A 15032-nucleotide genomic window follows, 5' to 3' on the forward strand; every position below is an offset into this window, starting at 1 on the left:
AAAGCATGATAAAACACAGTAAAACATGGTAAAACACAATAAAACACAGAATATAAAAGAATTAAGAAAAAGCTATTTTAAAAAGATCTGTTTTTAGCTGCTTTTTAAAAGAAAACACCGAGTCTGCTGATCTGAGGCTGAGAGGAAGGGCGTTCCAGAGGGATGGAGCCACTGCTGCAAAGGCTTTGTCACCTTTAGTTTTTAACCAGGTTCTCTTAACAACCAGCAGACCCTGGTCACATGACCTAAGGGATAATACTTTTGTTTATTAACAGCTGATGGTGTGTGTTTGTGTTGTGTCTTACCTTGCCCTCTGAAACCCACACCAGCTGGCTCTGCTGATCCTTGATCGATTGTTTCAATGCTCCAAACCAACCATCATTTAAGCTGTTCAAGGTTAATGTACCTTAATGCACAAATTGGGGGGGGGTTATTATGAAACAATTCCAAAAATAACTATACAGTCTACACACATATCACACATATATCTAAAACCTAAAAGACCATTTAAAGCATGTACTCTGATAATCATGTTATCTGCCATTTTGCACGAGTATATGATTTAAAAAAAATTATGTGTGTACCACAATACACTGAAATAGGACAGTCTACACAATATTGATAGACATTTCTGAGGTAACATCACAACTTTAGCCAAGCAGTGTTGTTTGTCCTGTGTGTTCAACTGTTGAATCAACCGCTGTCTGTAATCATCACTGCCATACCAAGATATGAGGACAACGGTCGGCTGAGATGATTACAAGGCAGTTATGTATCAATTTAAGTAAATATTTTCATCTGCTTGGTTATTATCTGGCTGGGTATTTCCTGTAAACAGAAACTTCTAAAGGAAATGCATGACTTGTGTCTTCTTGAAGGAAAACCAATCAAAGAAACGATACAAGTGCGTAAAATTGGAGCACCGATTCAAGATTATAAATTTTAGGGTGAAACTTGCTCCTCCCATTTATATAATATCCCTTTATCTGACCCATCCATAGACTTACTGGTGAAGAGGTGGTGGTTGTTCTTTCTTAATTTAAGAGCTCTATCAAAAAGCTTTCTTGCGCTCTTCCTGGACTCTGGGCATAGCCTTGTCCTCATGGTCTTGACACCCTGTTTGGAGTCTGGGTTGAGAAAAACCACAATTGGATACCACTGGGCATAATTTAGTCGGTCCACTGCGTTAGGGGTGATATCCAAGACAGCATGCTTGTCCTGCATGTGCACAAAACAAAAACACATTGATTCATCCACCCGATAGAGTCAACGAGTCCAATCCACCAGGGGGCAGTACTGAACTGTCAGTTTTATTTTGTTGCCTTTTAATGCTTTCATTACCAAAACAAGTATGGCAAATAATAGTGCCATCTCAGTCTAACGTGAGGATCGCTGATTGCACTCACTTGATCAATAATCTGTTTGATGGTGTGCAGACGGATGATGCCAGAGCTCTTCTGGTCAGTTCCTGCGTCCCTGGGTTCGCTTCCTACGTAGGAGAAACAGACAGGGAATAGAATCAGCACAAGAGACCTGCAACAATAATCACAGTGTGCGCCAATAAGACATCCTTGTAGCGTGCAGTTGTCGACTCCCATAAATAGTGGTTAACCGCAGAACAAAAATCTCTGTACAGGAGAGGACAAGTGTACGTTTAAAAAGACTTAAAAGTAAGGACAACAGCCAGTTCATGCAACAACTATTAGGTAACTTCTGGTGGGATTAGGAAATGAAATTCAGTATTTGCCAAATGTATGTATGTGCACGAAGCGTGTAAAAATATTGCCGTGCAGGAAATGTGGTATGTGTGGAAATTAGGCATAAATATGCACAAAGAGCAGAGAGAGTGTGTGTGTGTGTGTGTGTGTGTGGAGGGGGGGTCATTTGGGATTAATGAGATTACAGTCTCTTTGTAAAGTTTTTGGAATCTGAGAAAGGGTATGAAGAGAGGTTTTAACTCAAACAAAGATAAGCAATGGCTTCCTGCTGGAGACACATGGTTCAAAAGGGGGCAGTCTCTCTATTGGGATGTTCAGCACAGTCAGGACTCAAACACATCATGGGGCATGGCTTTATTTCTAATAGGATCTAATTTCTAATAGGATCTCTGCAAGCATCAGTCATAGAATTATTGAAAAATAGGAAATTGAATTGAGTGCAAATAAATACAGCCATGCACACAGAGGTTCAAGCATTGTCAACAACATGTAATGGTAATTGTCGGGACCAAGTGTTGTTCCTGTTTAGCTGCAATAATGAATATTTAATGTTTGACAGCAGTTTGTGTGTTTGAACCAAAGCCTAAATGACACACAAGCATTAACAAGAGGCTTGACACTTCTGATCTATCACTGAAACTGAAAAGACCTGCTCCAAGCTAATGTAATGGTTCTACAGTTCAGTCTAGAACATGTTTCCAAAAAAACTGAAACCCTGCATGACTGGAACAATGCCTTATTTTCTGTCTTTGAGAAATCTGAATCGATGCAGTTTATTTTTTCACTTATCATTATTTAAAATAGTTCTAATTTTATTTTTGATGGTGTATTTCTACGAAAAATGTAGGCACCTGCAACTTCAGTAGGATTAGGAAACTTTATAAATGGAAAAGCCAAATGAAGGGATTTATTTTTAACTTCAAATTCCACACTCGATTAGAAAATGTGAGATCTATCTGTTAATAGCAGATTAAAAAGTTGAAGTGTTAATGCTAAAAGCATTAAAGTCAATATTTCTTCATCTACCACTTACTTATATCAATTCTTTTATTTATTGTTAAACAAAGATTTGAAACATTTCCATCTGAACTTTGACCACAAGGTAAATAGCACACCTTGATATGCAGCCTTGCTATCAATCAGTTTGATAAAATCCGTATTAAGCCAGGGAATACCACTAAATTTAATGGTAATGTTGTTGTTTTTGTAGAAAAGCCTCTTTGTACAACTATTTCAACTACCTAATCTTGACTGAGAGCAAGAAAATCACACTGACACACAGCATCAAAGGCTGAAACAGTGCAAAATGTGCAGAAGCAAACAAAAATTCATTCTTTACAATTGCCTTTCCTTTAAATCAAAGACATGCACAATCCCACAGACAAAGTGCTCGTTGATCAATGTTGGCACCTTGGCATATGGCAATGCCAAGCCATATTTCATTTGACTTAAACTGATTTATTTATTTCCTCTTAGAGTAAATTAGTCGTGATGAGGTGTAAACCTAATATTGAAACTAAACTCTCCGCTCAAATCAAAGAGTCATGTCTGTGGAACACGAGCTGTGTGTCAGTATGATACAACCTTCCTGAAGTCTCGTTTTACTTTAATATTTTGAATTCTTTGAAGTAATACAGGACAACAATAATGGAGTTGCAGGGAAAAATGACAACAGAAGAAACTTAAATGAAGTGCTATCCGCCATATGAGTTAAACAAAGCAATGGTTGTTGCCTAAAGGAAGTTAAAGGAACAGGGAACCAGGCACCAAACACTCAGATGTGTATTATTAGCGGTTCACTGGCTTAGAAAAATAAATAAAATTCGATGCACTAATTGACGTACTTTCCCCTCCTTGCTGCTGCTGTGTTTCTGAAAAGAAAATACAGTTGCATAAACATCACAGGAGTTGTGCACATCAAACATCAAGGAACGGAAACACTTTGCGGCCGAGTACTGAATGTGTGCTCAGTTGCCATGCTGTGTGAGGCCGTGCTGTTCCCGTAACCGGAGTTCAATAGGAAAAAAGAAAATGAAAATGGTGCGTTTACGACGCTCGTAATTCTGACTATGAGCTAAGAGACTGTTGCTTGGGGCTGAATCTGAAATGAATATCTGGCTTTTCAAGAAGACGGGCATTAAAATGATGGAGAATTGAGCCATAAATGAAGGATCAACTAGACAATATTATTAATCTTACTAATCACAATGCTCGACGGAAATTAAGGAATTACCGTAAATGTTTAATATTCACAAAGGCTTTTTGCTCCATGCATTAACTAAAGAAATATCATCTTCAAATTGTCTCCAAGTCTAAAATACAGGTAAAGAAAACTTTTCTGAATGAGGTTTTTGCTGAAAATCTTTACAAAAGCAGCTGTACACACATCAATGTCTCTGTAAATTACAGTGACTTCAAAGAACATGTTAATCCCACTAAGGATACAGTTTATTTCAAATAAAGTATCCACAGACTCAGTTCCACATCCATCACGCACTAAGCCCATATGTGAATATTTGAAGCTGAGATTACAAAAGCACACGGTTTTAATAAATTGCAAAATCTAAATAAAGTGTTTGGTCTCAATCAAAGACTCTAAACTCAACATAAACAGCATTAAACATCAACATTTCACAGAGAAAGATTAAGGGCTTGACACTTACTTGCAAGTTCGAAAATGGTTGGCTCCTCCCTGGCCAGTTTCTCTCTGGCCACATCTGCTATTGGCCCAAAAATGACTACAGGCCTCAGGAACCCGGCTGTAGACGAACAAGACCACAAAGAGGGGAGCAAATATAAGATATTTAATGGCAATTGTCATGTGAAGCAAAATGTACATATAGTCAGATACAAGTGTAATTAACTCACATCTTCGCCTCTGATTACCTTTTAAAATTACATAACGTCAAGTTTTTGGTAAAGAATCTATTAGGCAGTTTACCTCCATTAGTCTGCTTTAACCCTTGTGCTATCCTAGGCACTTAAACATTGGGAGTTGGATCATCTAGACCCACTATACAGTGCGCTGAACCTTTTTTCTTCAATGATTTGTGATCTTCACTGGTGTCCATGGATTACATGAAATCTTTCCACTTTTATCCACCTTTGTCATGGTACACGTCAATGTATGGGTGGGGTCATCTAAGATAGCACAAGGGTTAAACTTGTACCTAATATGACTCATGAGCAGGGTAGATTTTGTACATGCCCTGACTGAAACCTTACCTTCTCTCAGCACAACCCTTTCATAGGCAGGGAACTTGGTCTGAACTGGCTGGGCTGACAGGTCCTCCCTGCTTTTCCGCAAGTTCCTCTTGGAACTCCGCAACCCTCTGAATCTCCAGAAATCTGCTCTGTCCCCTCCTGGTGTTTTTGGGAGGGTGTACTGCACACTGGACAGCTGTTCAGCCCTGGACGAGGACGACAGAGCACAAAGTTTACGAAAAAAGAATATTTTTAAAGGAAGCCTTTACATGTGGAAAGCATAAACTGTTGCTCTTTGTTTGGAATAAAAAACCAAGGTGGTCAGACTATGGGATTGTGTTATATAACAGTCATTAACAGCCTGGGGTACATTTAGGAACTAAAGTCATGTTAAAAATCCTTTTAGGAATTCATCAAAACAACAAGCGCTTACTTTAATTAAATGTACTCATGAATTCTTAATAATATATTATTGCATCATTTTAAAACAGCAAATAAATGATATTATTAAAATTAAGGTAAAAAAATGTTCCAAAATACTGTAATTAAAAGTAAGAAACACACAAAAATATTTTTTTAAACACCATACAGTGAGTTAAGGCAAAAGTCTATTTCTTAAGTCATACCAAAGTCTGCACAACTGTTAAATAGAAACCATATTTAATACAATGGTTGTGTGGAGATGAATTCCTGTTGGTTCAAACATGTTTTTTTTCTTCACATACGCATATTGTTAAAACGTGAAAAAGGATGACGTGTCTAAAATTTTGGAAAAAACAAAACAAAAAACAAAGTGCTTGTGGGCGTTAAATAAAAACATGATTTTAGTTGTACAACAAGCTGTGCAAGTAGAGCAATGTATGACTTCATGCATCCTAACCTGTTCTTGTTGGGGATGATTCCTCTTTCCACTTCCTGATGATTCTTTCCAATACGGATTGCAAGCCAGGAGCCTAACTTCCCATTATATAACGTGTCCACCACCCGGAACACCTCCCCCTTGTTAAAGCTTAGTCCATAAGGCGATTCTTTTTCATATTCAAAGTGTGTGCGAATGTAAAAGGAGTCCCCCACGTCAGATTCCACAATTCTACGATAAACTAAAGAGAAACAGCAGAATTACAGATGATTGGAAATGCTGGAATGCCATGTGGTTGTGTTCTACTATTGTAACCAACAGTGCTGCTGCTCACCATCTTTTTTCTTCTGGGCTAGAATGGTAATTTCCTCTCCTCGTGGAAGGTCCAACAGAAACAGCACGGCCTCTTCACGGATGATGTTAGCAAAATCCACATTATTCACCTACCGAAAGAATATAAACACTATTTTTAAAAGTACAGTATATATTGTTTCAATTTTGGTTTTAGTATGTTTCAGTCACCCTGTGGTGAAAAAATTACAAAGCACAACACGTGAGCAGATGCAGAGGAAAGTATTCCTCTAACAATCAAGCCGCCTACAAGCCTGCTCTCCCACTGCTGCCAAAACACAATAACTGCTGTTTATTGACTCTGCTTGCAGGGCAACAAGGGAATCAGAAACACATGGACTGGGTCACTGAACCTCAAAAAGACACCTTTATCTTTTCCAAAAACAGAAGGCTCAAAGTCTTTATCTTCATCGCACACGGTGACCAAAGGGAAATCACCTAAGGATGGAAAACAATGTCCTGGAAGTCTGTAAGATGTGTTTGTACAGCCAGGAGAGAGCAAACAGGCAGAAAAAGGGGCCTTCCGTGTGCAACTAGAGGGAACCTATGAGCTTGTATGATCTTTAAAAAATGATTTTTTATCTGAAAATCATCCAGTAAATGTTAATTTCAAGGAAAACAAGTCCGCTTAAAGAGTTGGTCTCTGTTGCATGGTACAATTCAACCTTTGCAGTCTCTCAGCAGGGCTAATGTAGCAGTATAAACATGTCAGAATGGATCCAACACTGACATCAAGAGGGTTTCCATCATCCCATTAACGCTACACTGGTGTTGAGTGAAACAGCAGAGTGTTCCAAGGTCGGGATTGCAAGAATGACCTCTATTGTGACATCAGCACTAAAACAAGGGGAGTTTTCAGGAGAAGCAGAGTCCTGGAATGACTCGTGAGCTAATGGATACATTGTTCTGTATTCCCCAGATCTTTTTACACAAAACTGCATCTATTGGAGCCATGAATAACAGTTTCACTATTTGTTACTTAAGACATGGTGGGAAGTTATGTCTTGACTATTTTTGACAACAACAGATGTTCATCCCACTTCATTCTTGTGACTTGAAGAAAAAATAAATAAACGACAAAAGTATTTATTTTATGTACAGAAAGTCTCCTTTAATTTAATTTCCATCTGAAGCAGGTCTTGAGCTTGTTATGCATGTAGCAAACATACGTTTTCAAGAGGAAAAACCTTTGCAGGATGAACTATTTAACCTGTAATGGATAAAGACAAACATCTAAGCATCTAACATTGACTCCTTTTCAATTTTTTAATTCCAGACTCAAAACCCATCTGTTCAAATGTGCTTTTCTAAATCACAATTTTTTATCTTCTGTTATATGATTTTATTAATTATCTCAACTTATTTATTATGCTTATAACATTTTGTGATTTTATTGTGTTTTACATTTGAATCTGTACAGTGTCCTTGAGTGTTTTGAAAGGCATTTTAAATCAAATGCATTATTACTATTAATATAAACAGACAAACAACAATTGGTTCCCCTAAAAAAATGGAATTGCAGCATTCCTACCCTAAGAATCTGATCTCCCTCCTCCAGCCCCTCCTTGGCTGCTGGACTATCCTCCAAAACCCCTGCCACAAATATTCCCACGTCGTTTCCTCCTGCTAATCGCAGGCCAACACTCTCTCCTTTTTTAAATGTAACCAGCTTCATACTCGGCCTGTGAGAGAAAAAAAAACAAAGGATGACAAACACGGTCAGAAAATTGTAGACTTAAAAATAATCTTTCTTAGACTTAGGCCGAATCCAAATTCTTCCCCTATCCTTACTGCTTCTCCCTATTCCTACATTTAGGCCTCCAAACGGAGAGTTATGGATAAATAGTGTCTTCTAATTTGGACGTCACTCCCACTCGATGACATCATCAACAGTCGCTGGTCATCCGCGTTAGCCTCGTTGCTGCCATGCTCTGTATGAATAACATCAGTTTTAATTTAAAAAGTCATGCTAAAACAAAAAGTCATTAATTCACTTTCTAATCTGTTTATTGCCTTTCGGGGTCACGGGGCTGCCAGAGTCTATCCCGGTCATTTGCGGGCGAAGGCTGGGGACACCTTGGACATGTCGTCAGTCTGTCGCAAGTCCACAAATCACACAACCATGCACACTCACATTTACACATAGGGACAATTTAACTGTAACTTATGTTTTTGGGATGGTGGGAGAAAACCCACGCATGCACAAGGAGAACATGCAGGCTCCACTCAGCAAGGTAATGATTCAGGTCCCCCAGCAAGGACTTGAACCGGGGGCCTTCTTGCTGTGAGGCAAGAGTGCTGCACTGCGTCACCGTGCAGCCCAAACAAAGTCAGTCCTTATATTTACATGTAAACTCCTGAGCTCCAAAGCACACCCACGTGAAGAAATGCGTTTCTCCTTCGTGGGACAATGCGACGCAAAACACTCAAAAAAACTATTTCAGACAGCCCTGTCCCTCCAAATGCCCCAACAATTGGAGGGATAGGGAGAAGCCAAAGCGGTAGGGGAAAAATTCGGATTCGGCCTTAAAAGACAGCGATTCGGCAGACAAGCAGAATAATACTAAAGTGAACAATATGCGCACTCGATTTAGCATGTGCTTTCTGACTCTCCGGCTGAGATCTGCTTTCATGCTGTTCAGTGACTCAGAAGACAACCTGAACATTTACCAACAACAGAGAATGTTCAAACTCACCTGAGAATGCTGTCATCATGAGCAGCGCTGGGTACAGGTGCATCTGTTGGACTGACGGGAAGATCTACATCAGGCTGACCAGGCTGTGCATAAACTGGCTTTGGTTCTGCAACAAGATCAAACTTCTTTAGTGGTAATGGTTTATCAAATGTCAAAACAATTATCACCATTTACATTGATTTCTTTATTTTGTTTTGCAATCTCCTGTCATTTAGAGGATTGGAAACAACCGAATTGAATAATAGCTAAAGTTGGGACAAACACAAGGGGGTAAACTAACTTCAAAATGTGTTTTCTGTACCTGGCAGCGGAGGTAACTGTTTGTCGTCTCTAGAGCTGCCCTGGTCGCTTGCCTGAGATGACGCACCGTCATCCAAGTTGATGGCAGATGAGGGAATGGCCCCTAGTTTGGAAATGCGATCTTCATCTCGGCTTCGATGGCTAAATGAACAAATTTATTGAAAAAAATAAAAATGCACAAACAGATTTCAGCTTAGTTATTAGGTTATTTGAATTTATGCAAGGTTAATACATACTTTAAAAAATTGCCTGGTAGTTTTGGATGGAGGGGTAAACAAAAGGCGTGACAACAACAACTGTCAGGTGATCATTTTACTATAAAATGACTTGCATAGATAGAAAGTCATAGCTAGACAAAGACCCGCAATGAGGTATCCAACACAAATAAGTTTCATGCTTCAAGATTGAATCTTTTAATTGAATCCTTGCTTTGCAATCTTTAAAAATACCAGAGAGGAAATAGCATCTAATAGTCACTTTTGCAGCACTCAACTAACATTGCTCATTAAAAGCTAAAACACTATTACTGGACTAATTTTTCAGTTGAGTTATCGCTCGATTTAGTCAAATTCTGAGGAGGCTTAAGGTTTTTTCAGTTAGTATCTCAATAAGTGCACCTGTGAATAACTACACTCCCTGCAGCATTTTCAAAATGTGCAGGAATGATAATGTCTCCTTTGTTTTGTAGTTTTGTTCTTTGCTGACATTAACAGGAAGAGAAATAACAAAACAAAAAGGAAACTGCCTGATAGATGGACTATGTCAAAGGGCACAAGGGAAAAACAGAAAAATAAGACAAAGAGCAATTAAAAAGGAGGATATACGTCTTGGTTAGGACTCTATAGCTTTGGCAACAATTTACAAATGATGTTGTTAACCCTGCAAACCTAACTACTTTTTTATTGATTAGGAAGTTTTTAGGTCTAAAGTAGAAAACAGCCAAGTTAAATAACAGACAGACGGAGTATAAAGTGTTCTTAACCAAAGAAAAACAACAAGAACTTACATAGTATAGTTTATCAACTAACATTGCTATTAAAATATTCGTGGAAAAGTATATTCTAAAAAATCCAAAAAAAAAAAGCCAGACTCAGGTCTTTAACCTAAATTTAAGACTTTAGGTTAAATTTTGATCAAATCTGGATTAAATCAGGGAGGGAGCTCTGCATGTGTGTATGTGTGTGTGTGGTGGTGGTGGTGGGGTGGGGGGGCGATTGTGTGTGAACAAATGAGAATCCTGCAAGTTATGGGATAACAAGCTCTGCAGCTTAAAACAATGCTTGAATTCCAGTGTGGTCACATGACTTCATGCTGCCACAGTACTTGAGCTTCTCTCAAAAGGTTTGGAACTAGAACGTGAAGGTACAGAGTGTGCCACCAGCACACACTATACAACTCCTCTCACGGCTGTCCTCTCAAGTTTTTCTCAAGCAGGATAACAAAAAGAAATAAATAAAAAATACAATGCAAGAGATTTATTTAGTGTGCACTCCAGCAGTCACACAATGAAACTCATTGAGACAAACAGAAAAGCAGGATACATGCTTGAATTTATGCACAAATGACCTGAACTCAGGATTAAATGTGACAGCTGTAAAGCTGCAGCACTTATGAACAATACTCTCCACTAGAGCCTGGCCTTCTCCAAGTCCCTCCATTATCCATCATTTCAGTGTAATGCAATACAAATGGAAATCACACATACTATTTTCTGGAAGTGTAATATGTCACAATGAGAGAGGAGAATTACTAGGAGAACAAGGAGAAAAAAATAGGAGCTCCGTCCCACGGATGCATTGGAGAACTGAATTGGGAGAAAGACAAATAATCTCTTTACGCGTGAACGAGAAGGTAAGTGAAAGTGTTTGTGTACATGTGTTGGAGTAGGATAAAAATAATGACAACTAAGAAACAAAAGCCAGTGAGAAAAGAAAGGATTGGCTTAAACGGTTTGCTTCTTGCAGAACAATAGTTTTAGAAAAACATCCGAAAGATGGATTTCTGTCTGACAGTAAAAGACAAAAAGTGAAACAGAGGTTTTACATCCAGGGGAAAAAACATTTCTCTGAAAACATTTCACATTCAGAAACATTTTTCAGGGATAAAGTGATTCAAAAATGTAATTAGAGACCGATATTTTATGTAAAACTATCAGTATCTAGAACAAGTTAGGTCCTCCTGCTGTAAACCATTAATCTAGTATAAAAAAGATACTCACATAAACTGATCTGGAACTCTAACCATGATGATTTCAAAATAAGCTTCTTGTGCAACAATGCCGAAAGCTTTTGATCCACACAAACAATATTCACAAGCTTACTGACAGACAGTCGGTTATTAGACTTGTTTTATGTAGAGCTGTATCAAAAACCTGGACGTCACTGATGTCTGGGAAAAAAAGGCCTTTCAGCATTGCAGCCAATCAGATCTCACCAGACATGGGGGGAAAAGCACTGTGAGAAGTATGTCAAATTCCTTTCACCCCTCCTAAACTGGTGGATACCAACATTCATTGACATGATAGTGTAGTGACAAGCAGGCTCCATTATCGCCTACACCGGTTACACCAGAGACAAGGTTAGTTCATTCTCACACTTTCATGGTTTTAAAGAGATTTACCAAAAATATGATGTATGAAAATTATAAAATAAAAATAAAAACATTTTTTCTTAGTCTTCTAAATTTAGTAAATAAAAGCAATCTGAGAAAAAAGCCAGAGAAAATCTTTTAGAGCAAAGTGCTTGAGATAAGCACATGAACAAGCCTGGTCGCGCAGTAATGCAGTCAGTGCAGAAATACTCTCATCTTGCATATAAACAAGTATAGTAAATCCATGCTATGACATAATATGCAAGCTAACGGAGTGGCTGCACTCAGGGTTAATCCATTCAAAAAATATGACTGGCGAGCAATTAAAATGCAACTGCAACATGCATCAGCATAGTAAACTAGTATCCTACACCAACGATTGCTCTAATGTTTGTACCCAAATCATCTGTGTGATATTTAGCACCTTATTTTACTAATAACACACCTGCTGATAAAAATGAGAAATTCTTTTTCACACAAATGTACTTTGAATAACTGTTTTTCCTAGTTTTTTCTTATAAATTAAATAATAAAAGTTATAATCAAACTTTGTTATTAAGTTATTCCCAACCAACACACTAGTAGTATAAGTTACTGTTCAATACTTTGCATAATCAGTGGTGTGTAATACATCCGGTCTTTTCATGCTAATGACAAAGTCAGTACAGGTCAGTTCAACCCTCAAGTGTTCTCTTATCAAGTTGACTGAAGTCTGCAAGTCTAGTCACTTCATTCCATTCCACACTGGAGTGCTACACCGCCTAGCATGCTAATTTTAGCTCTCCGTTCACTCTGATGTCAGGTGCAAAATGTGAAGCTGCAATCTTCTTGAAGAGTATCCAACTGATGGCAAAGCTGGCAGTTTTGAAAAGAGTAGAAAGAGAGCCAAAGTATACCTTAAGACTCCTCAGCCTCTGATAATAGAGATTCAAATGTATCAGTATCAAATATAACAAATGGAAAATGTTGTCATACATTTCCTGTAAATGTTCAATGTCAGACCTTAGTGTGATTGAGGAAAGGATCAATTCCTTTTCCCCTTCCAATGTCTCTAGCTGTCATTATTGGAACTCAGGACCCACAGGGGAGTGTAATGCTTTATGCATGTTTGAAGCAAGATGCTTACTCACCCAGCTGTGGGGGTGAAAATGATGCATGAGTGTATGGTTGCTTGGCTGTCACATATGACAGCTGCGTCTCAGACAGAATTTGCAGTCAGGTCTGTGCTTTTGTGCTCAACCTACCTGCCATTGCTCATCTGCCGGGGTGACTGATGAAGGGGCTCGGACAGTTCGTGCCTGTCCGGGGAACGTGATGGACCTCTACCATGGGATCGGTTGGAATGGTCAGATGTCAGTGAATGTATCTCAGAAATGTCTGCAAAATTACAGTTGAATCAAAATTAGCCCTAAATAGATAATATAAACCAAGACCAATTCACACAAAGGAAAAAAACATTAAGTCTGAATAATATCTCAATAAAACCACAGTAAAAGCTTTTCAAATGCAACGCTGGAAAAAGCCACTACATGTTTGACGCACCATCTCTGTCTGAGTTATTGGCTGATGGGATGCTGTCATCAAGGTCAGGAATGTTGAGTAGCGTGGCACGTTCATCTCTTTGCACCACCATCTTTAGCTTGCCCTTTGACCTCTCAATCAGCTTCTTGGCATCTGTCAAAGACAGGTTCTCTGTAACAGTGCCATTGATCTGCAGGAGAAAGAGAGGGAGTTTAGCAAATAAGCTCAAAGCGCACTACCGCTTTAAAATTGCTTTCTTCTGCTAAGAATGAATTTTTGAAATCTGTTAAAAAAAAAAAAAAGTTATGAGTCAGTTATGTGTCTCCATCAGAGGCAGTTAACAGAACGTTCCAATTAAAAAATAAGACTGACGTTATTTACATATTTTTTTGGTGTATAAGGAGAAATAAGAATTATTCATGTTCTTGAGAAAAATGAATTCATTGGCATGACTCTGGATGATGAGAGTAATCTGCCATTTCTACAGATTTTTTACTGTTAAATTTCTAAAACTGAAATAAGCATTGCTGTAAAAAAAAGAAAAGAAAAAAAGCCGACTTGTTTTCCTCACTTTAAGTACCACGTCCCCCTCCTGGATATTTCCATCTCTGGCAGCTAGACTCTCCGGAGAGATGTCTTTCACAAAGATGTGGCTGGCCAACCGTAGTCCATATTCTGTTTTCAGAGGTGATAAAGAAAAGCAAAACATTTGTAATTGTCAAATTCACATGTATTAAAGTCTTGATTTTTTTTTCCAACTAAGATTCAAAGAATTCCCAGACCGTTTGAACTACAAAAACCCAAGAGCTTTTATTCTTACATATTTCTTCACAGTCATACTACCCTGTTTAGGTGATTGATCTTTACAACACTTACCTTCATTTTTGCGGGACTTTACAAGTGTGACCTTGGCAGGCTTTAGTGGAGCAGATGAGGTCTGCGATCTCCGATCAGAGCGTGGTGAGACGCTCATCTCACGTGAGGCACTGTGATCCCTCTTTGCGCTGCTGCTACGCTCGCGATCATGATGCCTACTAATGCTTCCGCTTGCAACTCCGTAAGCGTTTTGACCACTACGACCGCCATGGTCGTAACCATCTTCTTCATCTGTGTCTTCTTCACGTTCAGACATCGTCTCTCGGTCGCCTGATCGCGAAACTGGGAGTTGCATTTTTCTTTTCCTACGAATAGTCTAGGAGAAAAAAGTTTTAGTTGTTAAAAAGCAAAAAGGTTTGTTTTCCTTGTGTCTCTAATGCACATGATATTGCCTCTGATTTCACTACATTACACCTTGAAGAGTTGCAAGGACTTTATTAACACAATATGGGTTACACTTACTATCTTTGCAACCTTCCCACTGTTGCGAAGCTGTTTAACTGCATACGAATGCTCTACGTTGTCCATAGAGACCGCATTGACCATCACAACTCGATCATTTTCTCTACAAAATAATTAGGAATTTGTTAGCTATAAACTATAAACAGAATTTACAGCATTATTGAACCATTTAAATATGGATGCTTGTTACTTTGATAATGGAGAATAAAAAACAGCGGGATAAATATTTTTCTTTATTGAAATATATTAAAAACTGAAGAAAAAAAAATGTTTTGAAGACTTACTGAAGCAGTCCTTCTGCAGGACCTCCTTTCAACACATCTGATATTACAATAGACGTCTCTCCACTCTGGAAATGAGGGTTGTCACGTCCGCCTGAGATGGCAATGCCAAAGCCAAATCCAGCAGCCTAAAAATGACAAGAATGACAACAAAACTACCGTAACCAACAGGAAA

At 38.5% G+C, this 15032-nt stretch overlaps 1 protein-coding gene across 40 annotated transcripts in view; it reads right to left on the minus strand.

The window, feature by feature from the left end:
* Nucleotides 1-15032, minus strand: part of tjp1a (tight junction protein 1a) — a 111036-nt gene that overhangs the window by 12465 nt on the left and 83539 nt on the right. For 20 of the 40 annotated variants that reach the window (XM_078944421.1, XM_078944418.1, XM_020713610.3 and 17 more), the window contains 17 exons: nt 14861-14985; nt 14577-14679; nt 14115-14430; nt 13810-13913; nt 13260-13428; nt 12962-13094; nt 9130-9269; nt 8829-8934; nt 7664-7814; nt 6116-6224; nt 5803-6022; nt 4944-5128; nt 4382-4477; nt 3563-3589; nt 1407-1489; nt 1008-1218; nt 306-406 (listed from right to left, as the gene is read on the minus strand). In XM_078944421.1, the coding sequence (XP_078800547.1) occupies nt 306-406; nt 1008-1218; nt 1407-1489; nt 3563-3589; nt 4382-4477; nt 4944-5128; nt 5803-6022; nt 6116-6224; nt 7664-7814; nt 8829-8934; nt 9130-9269; nt 12962-13094; nt 13260-13428; nt 13810-13913; nt 14115-14430; nt 14577-14679; nt 14861-14985 (2379 nt within the window). The remainder of the gene's footprint in view (nt 1-305; nt 407-1007; nt 1219-1406; nt 1490-3562; nt 3590-4381; nt 4478-4943; nt 5129-5802; nt 6023-6115; nt 6225-7663; nt 7815-8828; nt 8935-9129; nt 9270-12961; nt 13095-13259; nt 13429-13809; nt 13914-14114; nt 14431-14576; nt 14680-14860; nt 14986-15032) is intronic. The other 20 variants (XM_020713625.3, XM_078944425.1, XM_020713620.3 and 17 more) reach the window with 1 other exon arrangement.

Source organism: Oryzias latipes, chromosome 3, assembly GCF_053564925.1.
Source record: "Oryzias latipes strain Hd-rR chromosome 3, Olatipes_Hd-rR_3.1".
NCBI lineage: Eukaryota > Metazoa > Chordata > Actinopteri > Beloniformes > Adrianichthyidae > Oryzias > Oryzias latipes.